General features: G+C 32.4%; 3 protein-coding genes across 3 annotated transcripts; 2 read left to right on the plus strand and 1 right to left on the minus strand.

Moving 5' to 3' along the window:
- The first annotated feature begins 1,858 nt into the window (after nt 1-1,858).
- Nucleotides 1,859-4,191, plus strand: LOC112516106 (chaperone protein dnaJ 49-like). Its single transcript, XM_025123107.1, has 2 exons — nt 1,859-3,217; nt 3,941-4,191. The coding sequence occupies exon 1, from the start codon at nt 2,126-2,128 to the stop codon at nt 3,197-3,199; it is 1,074 nt and encodes a 357-aa protein (XP_024978875.1). The 5' UTR covers nt 1,859-2,125; the 3' UTR covers nt 3,200-3,217; nt 3,941-4,191.
- Nucleotides 4,192-7,593: 3,402 nt separating this feature from the next.
- On the plus strand, nt 7,594-9,873 carry LOC112516710 (NHP2-like protein 1). Its single transcript, XM_025123914.1, has 5 exons — nt 7,594-7,661; nt 7,787-7,907; nt 8,883-8,986; nt 9,441-9,572; nt 9,663-9,873. Exons 1-5 carry the CDS (start codon nt 7,659-7,661, stop codon nt 9,687-9,689), a joined length of 387 nt encoding a protein of 128 aa, XP_024979682.1. The 5' UTR covers nt 7,594-7,658; the 3' UTR covers nt 9,690-9,873.
- Nucleotides 9,874-13,472: 3,599 nt separating this feature from the next.
- Nucleotides 13,473-15,797, minus strand: LOC112516833 (pentatricopeptide repeat-containing protein At4g32430, mitochondrial). The gene is given in 1 exon segment (XM_025124067.1): nt 13,473-15,797. A coding segment is annotated over 1 exon segment (2,325 nt).
- Nucleotides 15,798-17,611: the final 1,814 nt, after the last annotated feature.

Here is a 17,611-nt window from a genome sequence, read left to right on the forward strand (position 1 = left end):
GATGAAATTGTTTAGGGATGAACAAGTTTAAGAGTTTTAGGCAAATGCTTTATAATATAGTATAGATATAAATTATAACTTTTAACTGTATAAACACATTATCATCGAATTTATTCTAAAATTATGATTTCATACTTATTTGATTGAAATACGTCAGATACAAACTATTTATAAACGGTACCACATCACATTTCACAGATTCAAATATTTTTTTTCTCATTTGAGGCATACGATAATAATTTGCATTTTGAAAAAAAAAATGCTCAAATCACATATATGATTCGATTTAGTCCTAAACTATACCAAATTACATAGTGAACACCCCTAAATTATTGAATACTTTTTCCTTTAAAACTGAATTCAAAAATTAAAAAAAAAACATATATGAACTGTTTGACAGTTATTGAATAGTTTGGTGTAGACTGATTAAGTTGTTAGAATGATAGCTAGAGGCTCTTATATTATAGTGTAAAATGAAATATAATTGTTTGATAATTATTCAGAATGAAATTATGATGCTGAATGATTAAAGGAGACCCAAAATACAAAACCATTCAAAGAGTTTTACAACTATTAAAAGGTAAAAAAAAAATACCAAACAAGACTCCTATTAAAAATTTAGAGAAACTACTAGAAGGTAAATAAAGTGTCCCACCGTAGTAAAATCGTGATTCTTAACTATGACAATGCTTCTTTGAATCATCCAACACCCGCCGGTCCTTGATAAATCAATATTTAGGGGGTGTTCGAGATTACTTATAAAAATAACTTATTGACTTATTTCGATGTGATACCAATAATAAGCACTTTTAAATATTTAAATAACAACTTATATCGATGCTAAAACGGTAATAAAGAATTTTCTAAAACCTGTTAAATAAATCCTTGGACTTTTTAAAACCTGTTAGATACATTTTTATGACCTATAAAATTGATTAATGTGATAAAATAAGGGAAAAAACCTGGAAAAAAAATTCAATGAATTTTCATATTTTCAACGATTAAGTCTCTAAACATTTTTTGAACCAAAAAGTTACTTACATATATAAAATGAAACAAATATATTAAAAAAGTATCTACATTTAAAAAAAAAAACTAGAAAGGTACTCGCGCAATGCAACGAGATACATCTCGATTTTAATGTTCTATTTTATTTTTTGTCTCTATCGATGTTATAATACGATTTTATGTGTTTTAATAAAGCAATAATGATTTTATTTTTGAGAAAAATATAAATTTGAAGATATCATAAAAATTTGAAAAAAATATATCGATGTTAATATTAAATCAACTATTTAAAAGTTCTCATTTTATGTAATTTCTTTATTTTTTTTAATTATAATTAAATTTAAGTTTAATAATGAAATAATTTATTTTTAATTTAATAATATAACATTTTATAAAAATAATAGTTAAGTACTCTATTAGAACTCAATGATTATCCTAATTATATTTTAGATTTTTTTATATTTAAAATAAGATGTTTATCCTGTATTTGATCATGTTTATCTGCAGTTAGTTACACAAATTCAGATACGGAGTTTTAATAAGTTGTACTTACGCACAATTTACTTGTAATATTGAGTTTTAAGTAACATGCATTAATAAGCAGTATTTTATGCATAAAAAATGGTTTTTAAGAATTTTTGTCAAATGTTTTATAATATTAATATAGATTATTGATGAAATATATTTTGATTAAAAATAAAAAATATTTTATTGATTATATTTTTTAATTAAAAATAAAATATATTTCGATATCTCAAATTAAAAAAAAAAAGATTTAAAAAGATTACTAATATATTCCACCAATCGGTCAAAATTCACCCTCTTTTTTCTACAGAGGATGAGAAATTTCCTAATTTCTCTTCCAATTTCCTGCAACTTTTCTCTCGATTCTTGTATCCAATCGTTTAATTGCTAAAACCCCAATCAATTTTGTCATGAATCAAGCCTAATTTCATCTCTCGCGGTTCCGAATTGCTGCTTTGCTGGAATATGGGGGTTTTCTTGATCAATTCGTGGTAAGATAGCTTCCCACGTATTTTTAGTTTGATTTTGATCATACACGTTGTTTTTAGGATTCACAAAGTTGAAATTCGCATAAAAGTTTGAATCTTTTGAGATGGATGGAAACAAAGATGATGCCCTGAGATGCTTAAAAATCGGCAAAGATGCATTAGGGTTGGGCGATCGAGCTCGTGCCCTAAAATTCATATCGAAAGCTCATCGATTAGATCCTTCACTTCCCGTTGACGATCTGTTATCGAAGCTAGAAGGCGATAATACGGGCAACGAATCGCCTTCCGCTTCGTCTTCATCGAAGCCATCGGAGACAGGTGCAGGGGACAGTTCCGGTATACGGCATAGGGTTCCGGCAACCGGATCTTCATCTGGTTCAGGAGTTTACACGGAGGAACAGGTGACAATCGTGAGGGAAATCAGAAGGAAAAAGGATTACTACGAGATATTAGGTTTGGAAAAGGCATGCAGTGTTGAGGATGTTAGGAAATCTTACCGGAAATTGTCTTTAAGGGTTCACCCAGACAAGAACAAAGCTCCGGGATCCGAAGAAGCATTCAAGAAAGTATCGAAAGCTTTCCAGTGTTTAAGTGTCGACGAGAATCGAAAACAGTATGATCTTGTTGGGTCTGATGAGCCGGTTTACGAAAGGAGGACGGCTAGCCGTGGTGCACACCACCATGGGTTCAGTAATGGGTTCTATTATGATGGTGATGTTGATGCTGACGAGATCTTTAGGAACTTCTTTTTTGGTGGAATGAACCCGGCTGCGACCACCCAGTTCACTGGTTTTCGTTTTGGACCAGGCATGGGTGCACCGGCTGGTAACGGCTCAGCAGGGATAAGGACTTTGATCCAGTTGTTGCCTGTGCTTTTGATTCTGTTGTTGAACTTTTTGCCATCAAATGAGCCAATTTATTCGCTTTCTAGGAGTTATGGATACGAGCACCGTTTGAGTACGCAAAAAGGTATTGTTTTCTTTGTGAAATCTGCCAACTTTGAGCAGGATTATCCATTAAATAGCCCAGAAAGATCACAACTTGAAGAAAAGATCGAACATGAGTACGTTTCGATTCTTTCTCACAATTGTCGGCTTGAGATGCAACGGATACACTGGGGATATCAGCAAGAAACACCAAATTGTGATATGTTGAAGCAATTCAAAGCCCTTACTTGATTGATGCCTTCATCAAAGGTCCATTTCCTCTTTGAAATTTTGATCTGTCATTTCTTATGTTTTTTATGATAAAATCAGTTGAATCAATGCATACGATTAGTAGAATCCATGACAATAAGTGTCCAGATCTTGATTAATTTTGGTATGGGATTGTTGGTATTGCAATTACTTGCTTAATAAGTTTCTAATATACAACACTACAACAAAATCGGCTTCATAGGACGCCAAATATGTTCAAATGTTCTAATAGACCATTTTATTTCAAAAGACGTGTTTTATTAGACATTTTATTTCAAAAGTGCCCTAAAAAGTCTGTTAAGATACTCTGTTGTGTGTAACTATCTATTATAACCCTTTTACATATGACGCTCAACTGTTTGGTGCTATAAACTCAAGTCATATAAAACAGTTTATTAGAACAGTTAAACATTGTCGGCATCCTATAGAATCGATTTTGTTGTAGATTTGTAGTGCAATGAAATAATCACTTGCAATCTTGTTCATTTTAGCCAAGGGCTAGTCTTCTTCTTCCGTCTATGCATTTAGATTTCTGCTTTTGCATGTCTGTGGCCACTGATTCAAGAAATTTTAACAGTCTGACCACAAATGCATCGATGCGACTATATCTGCTAGCATATCACATGAATATAGCCTGGATCTAGTTGCATATTTCAAGATTAACACACTATATATATATATATATATATGAGTATAAAGTTTAGATCTTGATTCTTCTTGCAGATTGTTTTGATGACAATTTCATGTTGGAGGTCTGAGGTTGGGCTGAATGAGATGTGGGATTGTGGAGTTTTTCTAGGAAAGTTTGCTGCTTTTTGCACCCAAGTTATACTCCAAGATCATCTAGTTTTTTCTAGCTGAATCTTTTGGTTTTTTTTTGTGCCTTTTTTGACAGTGAAAACTATGTTTTAGGATTCTTACGAGTTCTATGTGATTTAATACTGGTGTTTATATTCCATAAAAGTCTTCTTTACACGATCTAATTTACTTTCAAACAGCGATGAGAAATTGCTTTGTTTGATTTTCAACGGTCAACGTATCAGCCAACAGTTAGTTTATTAGTGCAGTACATTCAAGAATCATGAACTCTTGTTGGGTACCTGGAACTGGTAATCAAAACCCCATATCATCATTTCTTGAAGCTCAAACCAGTTGAGAAAAATAGACAAAAAGAAACCTGGATTGCTGTGTTGGGCTTCGGTGAGAACAATTTCTTTTGTACAACTTTCGCACGATATAATGTAACTGTATCGTAAGAAATATCTATTAATACAACCTTTATATACATTGTGGGCTTGTATATACGTATATGATCCCCTCGACCATTTGGATCGTTTCGACGTGGGCACTTTCCAGATGACTGTGAAACTTCACTCCAGAGAATTACCAGGCTCATAACCATATCTATATTATATTATAAAGCATTTGACAAAAACTCTTAAAACCATTTTTATGCGTAAAGTACTGTTTATTAATGCATATTACTTAAAATTCAAGATTGCAAGTTGGTTGTGCGTAAGTACAACTTATTAAAGCTCCATGTCTGAATTTGTGTAATTAACTGCAGATAAACATAATCAAATACAGGATAAACATTTATTTTAAATATAAAAAATCTAAAATATAATTAGGATAACTATTGAGTTTTAACATAATACATAATTATTATTTTTATAAAATTTATATTATTAAACCAAAAATAAATTATTTTATTATTAAACTTAAATTAAATTATAATAAAAAAATAAATTAAAGAAATTACATAAAAATGAAAACTTTATAATAGTTGATTGTAAAGTGGGAACAAAACAATCGAAGAGATGTAAAAGAGTAAAAGGGGCATCGATTTCATCGAGTAGCGTTCGTTTCAGATGAGCCTAATTCAATACCTATGATTTAGGGATATTGCAACTCGTTTAAGTATTAGTAAGCTTTGGGTGGAGTTGTTTTGGGTTGGTTTGTTAGGGGAAAGTATAGAACTAGAAAAGGGTTGATCGATCAAGAACTGGATTACTTGATAATCGTGTAAGAGATCACTTTCCGAATTGATATTTCGACATATCTGGGTTACACGAAATTCAATATGGGATAAGACTCAAGAGAGCATTTTCGCTTTTAGGCACAAAAACGAGAGCAAACTTGTTGTAGAGTGTGAGAGGATTGTTCAAAAAACCCGTATCTAAAAACATAAGCATAAAAGGTATTTATGCTCATAAAAAATAACCGAAATGACAATCATGACTCAAATTTAGGAGTAGTAGACAGTAATAAAATTGCACATTAAAAATAGTGGACAGTTACAAAAACTGTTCATTAATGGTAGTGAATAGTTACAAAACTGTTCTAACCATTTAGACATGAAGCCAGAGACAAGACGAACCAGTGCCCCTCCCGTCTGTAAGGATCAGAGCCCTCCCACCTTTAAGGACCAGACCCCCTCTGATCTTACCAACCAGAGCCAAGTCTTAGCAATCATAAGCAAGAAATCAAAGCCCCTCTAGTCTTACCAACTAGAGGCAAGTCTTAGCAATCATAAGCAAGGAACCAAAGCCTCTGATCCTTAACAACCAAAGACAAGGAACCAAAGCCTCTGGTCCTTAACAACCAGATGCAAGGCAGACCAAAAATCCTCTGGACCTTAACAACCAGAGGCAAGGGACCAGAGCCTCTGGTCCTTTAACAACTAGACTCAAGGTCATCCTTAACAACTAGAGTTAAGGCCAACCAGAACCCCTCTGGTCCTTATGATTAAATTTTCACCACAATGCAAAGGGTGCTTCTCCTTAACTCCTAATAGGGTCATACTCGTCTTATAACAAGTGTGCACTTCACACCTCTTGACTTGTGTTAGAACACAGTATAAAGCCCCCCTTAAAACTCGATGTTACTTTCAATTACACTTAAATGTTTTGGAGACACTAAAATCACCAACAAAGTTTGGTTGGGGTTTGAGAACCTTTTAACTTAATCACTCAAGATATGAAAAATATATTGAGTTTTGTGCATTTTTAACTTAATCATTTAAGATATGAAAGTCTGTTGGGTTATTCCCCAATTAATTTTTACCACAACAATTGATTTCCAATCTTTTTTATAGGTCATAGGATCGTTTTGTTTGATTTCAGTAATTGTAGGGTTTATTTGTTTAAAAAAATGTTCAAGGTTTTAATAGCTTAAAATATGAAATATCGATCATTTTAAAAAAAATTCAATATTTTAAACTGTGTTTGAAAAACTAACTGATAAGTTAGTTTTTGATGAATAAGTTAGGTGTTAGCTGATAAACAAATCATGTTTTGGTAAAAATTAGTTGACAAGATCAAATGGACATAGTTGAAAAATTAATTGGAAAAAAATGGAGAAAACCTGGTAAAACTTGTTGAAATCTACTTGAATCAGTTTAAAAAAAAACCAACTTATGGCCAATCAGACAAGTCTTTTACAATATGCTCAAAAGATAAACTGGTTTTTTTATAATTGCCAAACATTATCTTATATGACATATTCATCCTTTTCAAGATGTTTCTAGAATTTCAAAATCATAAGCCTCTTAATCACTTTTTTCTATCGTATTTTTTGTATTTTGGCTATCCTTCAGTGTCTTCACCTACAACCTATGTATGCACAAGATACATAGTATCTGATCTTGTGCTATAATCGATAAGAATTGGGATGCAAATAAAAAAAAAGTTAATTGGGTGTTTGTGATTGCTTATAAAAACAACTTATTGACTTATTCCAGTGTGACACCGGTAATAAGCACTTTTTGAGTGTTTGGATAAACAGCTTATAATGGTGTCAAACCGGTAATAAGAAGTTTTTTAGGAAGTTAAACAATTCTAACTTATAATAAGTTGATAAACACTTTTGTAAAAAAAACATAAGTTGTTTCAAATAAATAATCCCAAACACCCCTTAAATGACAAGATCCGATATAAAATATGATCAGATCTTCCCAATTTCTTGTATAAAGTGGAAAAACATATTAGGGTTTTGTACTGCTGATTTGTCTCTAAATTAAAGTTTTGGTGTTTGAAAATAGCCAGTATTACAAATCTTTATATATATATATTTCCATATTTATTTATATATTTTTTGGTTTTTAATATTTTACATCATGTTTTCATAAATAAATCCATCATTTTCATTGGTCGACTTTTAATTTTAAATAAACACAAATTCAATTCCATAAAATATAAACATTTCTTTTAATGTAGTAATTATTAAATTTTATTTTAGTATTAATTCCAAAAGGGGAGAAGTTGTTGGCATCTTGGTGAAGCTAAAAAACGACGTCGTTGTCCAAAAGACTAAAAAGCCCTTTCGGCCTAGTAGCTTCCTCTTTAAACCCTGCCTTCGTTCTCTTATTCATTTAGGTAAAACCCTAGCCTCCCTGCTTCTTCTTCTCTCACACAAAGAGGCTTCAATCCGCCGTACAAAAATGGTACCCTTTTGCTTTCTTCCCTTTTTTCCTTTGAAAATTTGCTGTTTCGATGCCAATCTTTCGTATATCAATCTGTAAAAAGTTCGTATTTGGTTTCTGAAAATTGTTGATTTTCTTGTTTGCAGACAGGAGAAGCTGTGAATCCAAAAGCGTACCCACTGGCTGATGCTCAGCTTACGATAACGATATTGGATCTTGTTCAACAAGCCGCTAATTACAAGCAGCTTAAAAAGGGTGCTAATGAAGGTATAATCGTTAACCCCCTTATAAACCCTAGTTTTTTTTTTAATCGTTTAATGAAGTTTAAATATGTTTTTGGAGATTATAGTCATATGGGTATAGTTCTTTGTGTTTCAAATTGATTTGTATGAGTATTTGTAGTTTGTATATAAGTCAAAGTTTATAGTTACTTGTCAACGTCGATTGATTTTGTTTTTCACAAGTTTTTGCATACATATCAAGAGATTGTAGCCATATGAATATGTTTCTTTGAGATGGTGAAAGTTAATTAGTGTAGTAATAAGCAACCTTTATGGCTTTATCAGTGCAAGGTGAGATGAGCCTTTTGCAGTTGACTCTGTTTTTATGCAAATTTATGTAGATTTATTTAGATGAAATCGTAAAGAAATAAAAGGGTAATATGTTACTTTGAAGCAGCGCTCTTATTGTTATTGGTTGGATGAATTTAAGTTGAATTTGCTGTTATTTGAACACAAAAGCTAAAAATTTGGAAAAGAGCTAATCCTAAGGTGTTGGATCTACAAACTTCATGTATTTTTGGCAAATAAGCATGTTAATTGTTGCGAGTACGCGAGTTTTGATATTTTTTGTTGAAGATTAATTAAATTAGTGAGATTTTGGAGGACACACACACATATAGGGGTGAGATGAGAGTACCCTGAAAAGGAAAAGAACCGAAAAACCCATCCAAACCATTAAAATGGGATGATCCAATGGATATGGTTAAAAAGGTGGTTGTTCGGTTCTTTTTCCAGGGTTCTCTCCAGATCTTTCCCCATATATATACTGTGTCAAGTTTGCATGCCATTTAATCAGTGAAAGCTAACTAAACTATTGCTTTTATTTATCTTTTTTCTCGGCAAAAGTTTGTTAATTTAGTGATTTTTGGATCTTGAAAATAGGCAAAGTTTTTTAATAACTGGAACTTGAGATGGGTATGTATTGATGTTGGTTGTTTTGGCTCTAATTTTTAATTTACAGCTACAAAGACCCTTAACAGGGGTATATCTGAGTTTGTAGTGATGGCAGCAGATGCTGAGCCTCTTGAAATTATTCTTCATCTTCCCCTCCTTGCTGAAGATAAGGTATTTAAAGATTTCTTGAATTATTCATTATGATTTCCTTCTTGTTAAGCATTTGATTCACAAAATCAATGAGTTATTTATCAAGATTTCGTACTTGTTTATGGTCCGACTGTGTACGCCTGTCAGTTCCAAGCAACCATACACAATCTTGTCATTGACTGAGACAGGACATAACCCGAGTGGGCTTTCTTCTGTTTCACTAATGTGTTGAACAAAATTGAGGTAGACAAGACCCTAAAATCTTTCACAATTCTTTGCCCCGGTCTACCTTAACCCTGTCTGGTCCTATTCAGCTCCGTTTGCATTTTGTTTATAAACTTGTAATCTAGCATCTTTGTATGTTAATCTTTTTCTTTGAGGATACACCAAACGTTGATCTCTTCGGGTGATAATGGCTTATCTTGTTGCTTTTGCATTTGTAACAAAAACGGAAAATTCTTGATCTTTTTGGCAGAACGTACCATATGTTTTTGTGCCCTCAAAGCAAGCGCTAGGGCGAGCGACTGGTGTCACAAGGCCTGTAATTGCATGTTCGGTGACCAGCAATGAAGGCAGCCAATTGAGGTCTCAAATACAGCAACTCAAGGTTGTTTCCATGCCTGTTAACTGCTCTTTTTGTCTGCGATTCTATGCCATTTTTTGTGGGTTCTGATGTGTTTTTGAATGATAAAATCAGGATGCGATTGAGAAGCTTCTGATCTAGAGAGGAAGTATGGAAATTCGGTGTGATGGGCCTGGATTGCATTAAAGAGGCTTTGATCTTTCTTTTCCTACAACTATCTTAATATATGTATCAAATTTCGTTCTCAATGCATTTTTGTACTCTCTTAAGTCTAAACTATTCTCATTTCTTGTTTTATGTAACAGTTTAAAGTCTTATCATGCCTTCTTTTTTCTCACTTTGAGAACTTGTCCTTCTAGATAGGAATATACACACACACATACACACATATATATATATATATACACACATATATATATATATATACATATATATGTATGTATGTATGGGAAAGAGAGTGGTTCAGACGAGAGCATGGTTAAAATAAGATAACAAGAGAACACCTGTATTACCATGTGATTTTTAATCACTAAAAGTTGCATCTGATTTGGGTTTGGTCTAACGCATGGGCGAGCTTACATGTTCTTGGCCTGGTGCCTTAAGAGTGCGAACTTGTATTCTTTTATTTGGGAAAAGTACAATAAAAACCAATGAACTTTATTGTTTGGAATGATTAAGTCCTTGAACTTTTTTTTGGAACAAATAAGTCCTTGAACTTTTTTTTGGAACAAATAAGTCCTTGAACTTTCCAAAACATGTTAAATAAGTCCTTGAACATTCCAAAATATGTTAAATAAGTCATTGGACAATTTTTGGAACAAATAAGTCATTGGACATTTCAAAAAATGTTAAATAAGTCATTGGACAATTTTTGGAACAAATAAGTCCTTGAACAATCCAAAACATGTTAAATAACTTTTTGAAAAAAATAAAGTGGTAAAATAGTGAAAAAAATCCGGAAAAAAACCCAATGAACATTCATATTTTGAACGATTAAGCCCCTAAATATTTTTTGAACCAAAAAGTATTTAGATCTATAAAATTAAACAAATATAACAAAAAAGTACTTACATTTACAAAAAAATAATTACCATTTTAACTAGTTGTACAAGTCATTAGAATGTATCCAACATGTTTTATAAAAGTTCAAGAAGTTATTTAACATGTTTTGGATTGTTCAAGGACTTATTTGTTCCAAAAATTGTCCAAGGACTTATTTAACATTTTTTGGAATGTTTAAGGACTTATTTAACATATTTTGGAATGTCCAAGGACTTATTTGTGCCAAAAAATTGTCCAAGGACTTATTTAACATGTTTTGGAAAGTTCAAGGACTTATTTGTTCCAAAAAAAAGTTCAAGGACTTAATCATTCCAAACAAGAAAGTTCATTGGTTTTTATTGTACTTTTCCCTTATAATTATGTTCTTGTTTGAACTCGATCCAATACATTATATATATATATATATATATATATATATATATATATGCACACACATAGGGGACTTCATTTGAGAACCATAAATTTGAGATAACTTGAATCATAGTATATCATGTGTTATTTTATATGATTTTTTTCATTTCTATAACTGAATTTAGGTATTGATTGACATATATTTGTTTCAAAATATGAATATTTTTTATGTGCTTGTGATGTATTAAAAATAGTTTCACGTCATGACCGAATACGTATAAAACAAATATATATTAACCAATATATTAAATTATTGTCTTTAAGAAAAATCACATGAAACGATATCATTTGGGGGTTTTATTTGATTATATATATTATAGAAAAAAGATTCCAAAAGAATTTCAAAAAAACAGATGAAAAAATATATCAAAATAAAAGTCAAATTAAAAATAATTACGTGATTGTTTTTTATTTGGTGTAATTTGCTTTGCTCCTATTTTTTTTCTCCTGTATTTTGCTGTTTTTCAATATAAAGAATAAATAAAATATTGTAATTTTTAATCATGTCTTTGGTATCATTTTTAATCCAACGGTTTGGATAAGTTTTTTAGTTCTTTCTTTTTTCAGGTTTCTTTTCCTACCACATGTAGTGGGATAGATGAGCAAACCACTTCCAACTAGTCTGGGTCCCAACTAGTCTTGTTCCTAACCATAAACATGCTTGAATCGGTGTTGGTTTGGACCAGTATCTACAACAGAACTAAAGATTGATTATAATTGGTTGGATTTATCCTTTACAATTGTATAGATGGTCAAACGGGTTAATCGAACAGCTCCACGGTACTTAAACCAGTTTGTTTTGCATGTACAAATCTGAAGCATTAACCATATTTTTTTATTGTATTTATTAAAAATATAACATTATTATTGATAAATATAATTAAAATAATATGTTATTTATTTTATTATAAATACAAAAATCAACTACAATCTCTAGGGTTTTAGTATGATAATTATGAAAATAAAGTAATATTATTAATTGTTAAAAGTACCAGGAGGTTTCAAGTTTAAATCCAATGAGGAATAAAAAACCTCTTGTGGCCACGGAGGTTTAAATGCGGTGACTCCGGGCTATCTGCAAAGCCAGTGGTCGCCCTGGGATTAGTCGGCTCGCATAGCGGGTTGGATATCCAGGTTAATAAAAAAACAAAAAAAAATAAAGTAATATTATTAATTGTTAATTGAAATTATTAGTTGTTATATATTTGATTAGGTAACCTTTAATTCGTGTTTATTTTAATCAACATGTGTTTATTAAATACTTCACATTTTATTTATTTATTACTAATTTAATTTTTCAAAATAATAAAAAAAATAAAGTAAATCACTTTTAAAAGTATATTATAAAAAAAATAAAGCAACATCTACTTATCAACGTTTTGGTTTACTCTGAAGATACAATTTGCTGTTAAAATAATCGATACCCAAACCAAGTAATGTTTGATTTAATAAGTTTTAAATTATTCAGTTCAATAACTGAAAAAATCAAATAAGAGTTCATATTTTTTATTTCATTTTTTCCAACAATTTTTCCAAATGGAATGTTTATTTCACTCAACAATTGAATAAACGTTAAATACTAGTTTCGTTCAAGATAATATGTCTGCTTTCACTAACACCTGGTTGGAAGGCAATTCTATCAAATCTAAAATAGGATTTCCCGAAAAACATAACAATTATTCGCTGATGGGGTCCCCGCATCCTTCTCAACCCGTATCTTGTTCGTTCTGGAAACACGTTTTCTTATTCCATTTTTTATAAAATAATAAATACTATAATGTGTTATTTAATTTATTTATATAGAAAAAAAAATGAAATATTAGCATAAGGTGTTATTCGGTTAATTTAGTTTAATCAAATTAGTAGAAAAAATTACTAAAAACATAATCGAATAACAATCTTTAATCGGTTTATCTAACCATTTAAGCCAAAAACCAGATAACCTAAATTTCATTAAGCTATTTGGATTTGTTTTTTTAGAACCCTTAAAAATGATCTTACTAAGGGGTTGTTTGTTTACCTCTTAATAGTTCCATTAAGAGGTAATATCTGAATCGTTAAGAGGTGAATCTTGTTTGGTAAAATAAAAGTCTGCCTCTTAATGGTTTTAAAATCCTCTGAATGATTTTGTATCCTGGATCTCCCTTAACCATTAAGAGCCCTTATTTCATTGTATACAATTACCAAACAATTATATTTCATTTTGCACTATATCATGAGAGTCTCTTAATCATTCTGATCATTTAATCATTCTAATCACTTAATCATTCTGCACCAAACCATTCAGCAATTACCAAACAGCCCCTAAATCATAGTATAATTGAGTTGAGTCCACATTTTTCCTTTATATTCCAGGATTGGTCCACCAAGTATAGGTTGAGTTACAAATTTAGTCCTCAACTATCATTTTCATCATCTCTCAACCTTCTTATATCATTTCATGAATCATATCTATAATGTCTGTAGAAATTTCTGTTCATACTCATAAGTCAAGCTGATCTCTAAAACTTAAACTTGCTCCATAGTATCTTCCCTCTTTACAGACTTCATTTCCGTTCCGAGAAACCGCGCCATCCGAAAAATCTCCTCGGTCTGTGGATGAGACATATCGTCTGAAGAAAACCCGTGTACCGACCCTTTGACGTTATTAACGTCGACCCAACTGAACCCCACAACTTTCTTCACCTTCTTATCCCTCATCCCTTTCCTTATCTTTGCAACTTCATCCCAATCCCCTCTTTCTGCGTAAAGATTCGACATCAGCACATACGAACCTGATTCTTTAGGCTCCATCTTCAACAAAGCATCAGAAACCCGTTTTCCCATCTCCATGTTTCCATGGACTTTACATGATCCTAACAAGCTTTGCAACACTGGCAGCCCAACCCCACCTGGGATCTGGCTCAGAAAGTCCTCTGCCTCCTTCAGCCGCCCTGCTCGGCCATACATGTCCACTATGCAAGAATAATGTTCTGGGGATGGCTCGATTCCATGGACTTTGACCATTGACTCGAACACCTCTCTGCCCTTTTCCACCATTCCCTTTCTTCCGCATGCAGTTAATACAGAAAGAAAAGTTATGGAGTCAGGTTCAAAAAACTGATTCTCCATTTCTTGATACAAGCTCATGACAGATTCATAATCTCCGTGTCTTGAATGAGCGGATATGATTGCGGTCCATGCCACTTGGTTCTTTTCCTTGATCTCAGCAAACACTTTACAAGATTCGTTAATGCTTCCTCGTTTTGCATACATATCAAGAAGAGCTCCAGAAACAATTGGATCTTTGTTTAAGCCGAGTTTAGCAAGATACGAATGGCACCATTGTCCATACCTCAATGAGATAGATTCAGAAGATGCAATTGCACTCAACACACTGCCGAATGTGTATTCATTTGGTTTTGACTCCATGATTGTGGTAGAGAATGTCCTTAAAGCTTCTTGAAACATCTTGTTCTGAGTGAACCCTGAAATTAAGGCATTCCATGAAATGATCACCCTGTGTACCATCTCTTCAAAGACATTGATGGAATCTTTCATGGACTCAAACTTAGCATACATGGTAATGAAGCTGTTGGCAACCACTAGCTCTGAAAAAAAGCTAGACTTTATGCATAATCCGTGAACTGTTGACCCTTCTTTCACCTGATTATTGGCACAAATGGCATGAATCAAGCCAACAAATGTAACCTCATTTGGAGAAACACCATCCTTTCTCATTTCATTGAATAGAGATACAGCATTCTCGTCACTTATAGAAAGCATGGTAGTCCAAGATACTACATTGCGATGCGCCATGCCCTCAAAAACCAATTTTGCATCTTCGATATGGTTACATTTTGAATACGTAGAAATCAACACGTTGCAGACCGATTCATGTGTTCCATATCCCCTTTTAATGGCCAAACTATGTATCTGTTTCCCGAGATCCAAGTTTCTAGCATGCCCACAAGCTGAAATTGCACTTGTAAATGAAACATGATCAAGCTTCATTCCTAATCTAATCATATCAATAAAAGCTGAAGTTGCTTCTATTCCATGACTTCCTTCTTGACTATAACCTGAAAGCATAGCATTCCATGAGACTAAATCCTTGCTGGGCATTTCATCGAACACCCTTTCTGCTTCAACTATACATTCCCATTTCGAGTATAATGTTATAAGTGCATTTGCAATAAAGCCTTCACACTGCATTCCTGTTTTCAGCACAAGAGAGTGCAACTGAATTCCAAACAGAAATTCTTCAGAGTCAGCACAATGTGCCAATGCAGTAGTATAAGTCACTGCATCAAACGTAACCCCTATGTTATTCATTCGACAAGCAAAACTCAGCGCAGCATTACTGTTCTTACACCCAGAGAGCAAGGTGTTCCAAGAAACAGTATCTGGGTTAGTCAAATTCTCGAAAATAACCAAAGCACGATCAAGCTGCCCGGATTTAGAGTACATGTGCATCAAAGAATTAGAGACGGATAAGAATGAATCAAGACCAGACGTCAATGCAAACCCATGAATTTGACAACCAAGTTTCGGGTCTCCACGACATGCCTTGATAGCAAGAGCAGTCGAAACTTCATCAACATGAGTTACACCCACTTCCTGAATCCGTGTATTGAATATATCAAGAGCCTGAAATGGAAGGTTTTGGTGCAAAAGATTAAGCATGGAGTGGTGGAGAGAGCCGAGGTTTGGTTGCGGAATTTTAACGAACAGTTGGTGCCCATCTAGTGAACTTATGGTGTCAAAGCATTTGAAAATCAATTGGCGGGTAATCATCAAAATCGTACAAAGAGAAAATAACGGAGTTCCTAGTCGGCTTCTCTTTCAAATTTGATTTTGTTGCAACAGAAACTTTTCACTCATTAAATAAGATCCTTGATGTTTCAAGAAGAAAATTTTGACATTGTCATCCAGAAAGCATCAACTAAATCCATTTATTAGGGCAAGAGAGATCGACGAACGCAAAAGAAACAAATTAATTTGGAAGAATCGTTGAGGGTCGCAATGGATTAACAGGTCGTTGATTGTAGTAGATGAACATGAGGGTAGAATGTAACCCGACATCATGAGGTGACCATGAGGTGACACCAGGAATACGCATTTTTTTTTTAGTGTTTGGATAAATAATTTATAAACTATCAAACCGGTAATAAAGAGTTTTTAAAGAAGTTAAACCCTTCCGACTTATGATAAGTTGATAAGTGTTTTTATAAAAAAAGACATAAATTATTTCAAATAAACAATCCCAAACACCCCCTTAGTTATACGTTTTGGAAACAGTATTTAGCTTATAAGTAGTACAGGTAATGGGTAGGGTAACGGTTAATTCGTTATCTAATCCATTTAAAATAATAAGTAATAAAACGAGTAATTATCCATATCTTATCCATTAAGATAGTGGGTAACGAAACGGGTAGTGAATAAATGGTAAAAGAATGATTTTGAACTACAATAATATTGTTGAACATCAACATACAAGTAAAATAAAAATTCATATAAATATAATAATCTTTATTTTATATCTAATTTGTTCCAATAAACATTGTGATATTGTTTTAAATATGTTATAATGTGATATTTTACACAACAATATACAAATCTAAAGAGAACATTTATGTATGTTATATTTATTTTAGCGACCTCATATTGCTTTTCATTTTATTATTCTAATTAACTCTTTTAGCTGATGAATATGAAAAGAAAATTAAATACCAGTTAATATACGTTATGCAACATTTAAGATAATATTTTTAAAAAATATTGTAATATTTAATGTTACATAATTATATGTACGTATATATGTGTGTGCGCACGTGTATATATAAACGGGTAAAGGATAAATGGATAAGGAAGAATACTTTATCCATAACCTACCCATTAAAATGTCGAGTAAACAAGTAAATGATAGGTGGATAAAATTTTCTTTATCCATACTTATTGGGTTACCTATTGATTTGGTGATAACTCATTGATCTGTTCCATTATCCTATCAACACTTAATAGTTATTGGTTTTTTTTGTATATTGGTTTATTGATACATACTTAAAGCCCTTGGTAAAATCGAAAACTAGCCGATGTGAAGACAAAAGATCATTGATCCAGTACTATGAATCAATTGTCAAAATTACACACAAAGACTCCAAATTAGTTGATTTGAAGATTGGAGGTGTTTTGAAGCTACTAGTTGATTGAAGGAAGATCTTCATGCACCAAGATTCGTAAGTAGCTGTTTGAAGCTACTAATCCATCCAAAGTTGATTTCTCTACAGACTGACCATATCTTTGCAAAACTTGTATCTGATAAAGATATTTTTTATCAGTAGGTTTGTCTTTACATGAACAATGTTGTGTGCATGCAGAGTACGATGAAAATGATATATCAAATATGGTCAAGTCAATCACTATCTTCTCATCCTAAGGTAACAAGTGTCCTCATGCATTTAATGTATGAAGTTAGTATAAAAGGCAGAGTGCATCTCCCATTTAAATTACGCTTGCCTGAAAATATTTTTAAGTGTATTCTCAAGGCAATCAACTCTCTTCTACTACTCTTCTACTCTCTTGTGTGTGAAGAAAAACTTAGTGTTCTT

This window comes from Cynara cardunculus (genome assembly GCF_001531365.2).
Source record: "Cynara cardunculus var. scolymus isolate 2C chromosome LG 8, CcrdV1, whole genome shotgun sequence".
Classification (NCBI taxonomy): Eukaryota; Viridiplantae; Streptophyta; class Magnoliopsida; order Asterales; family Asteraceae; genus Cynara; species Cynara cardunculus.

What these genes read in the sequence shown, in the direction of transcription:
- LOC112516106 (XM_025123107.1), top strand. Translation starts at nt 2,126, where the DNA reads ATGGATGGAAACAAAGATGATGCCCTGAGATGCTTAAAAATCGGCAAA.
- LOC112516710 (XM_025123914.1), top strand. An exon ending in TAAAAAGGGTGCTAATGAAG is followed by an intron (nt 7,908 to 8,882) that starts GTATAATCGTTA and finishes TTTAATTTACAG; the next exon opens with CTACAAAGACCCTTAACAGG. An exon ending in CTCAAATACAGCAACTCAAG is followed by an intron (nt 9,573 to 9,662) that starts GTTGTTTCCATG and finishes TGATAAAATCAG; the next exon opens with GATGCGATTGAGAAGCTTCT.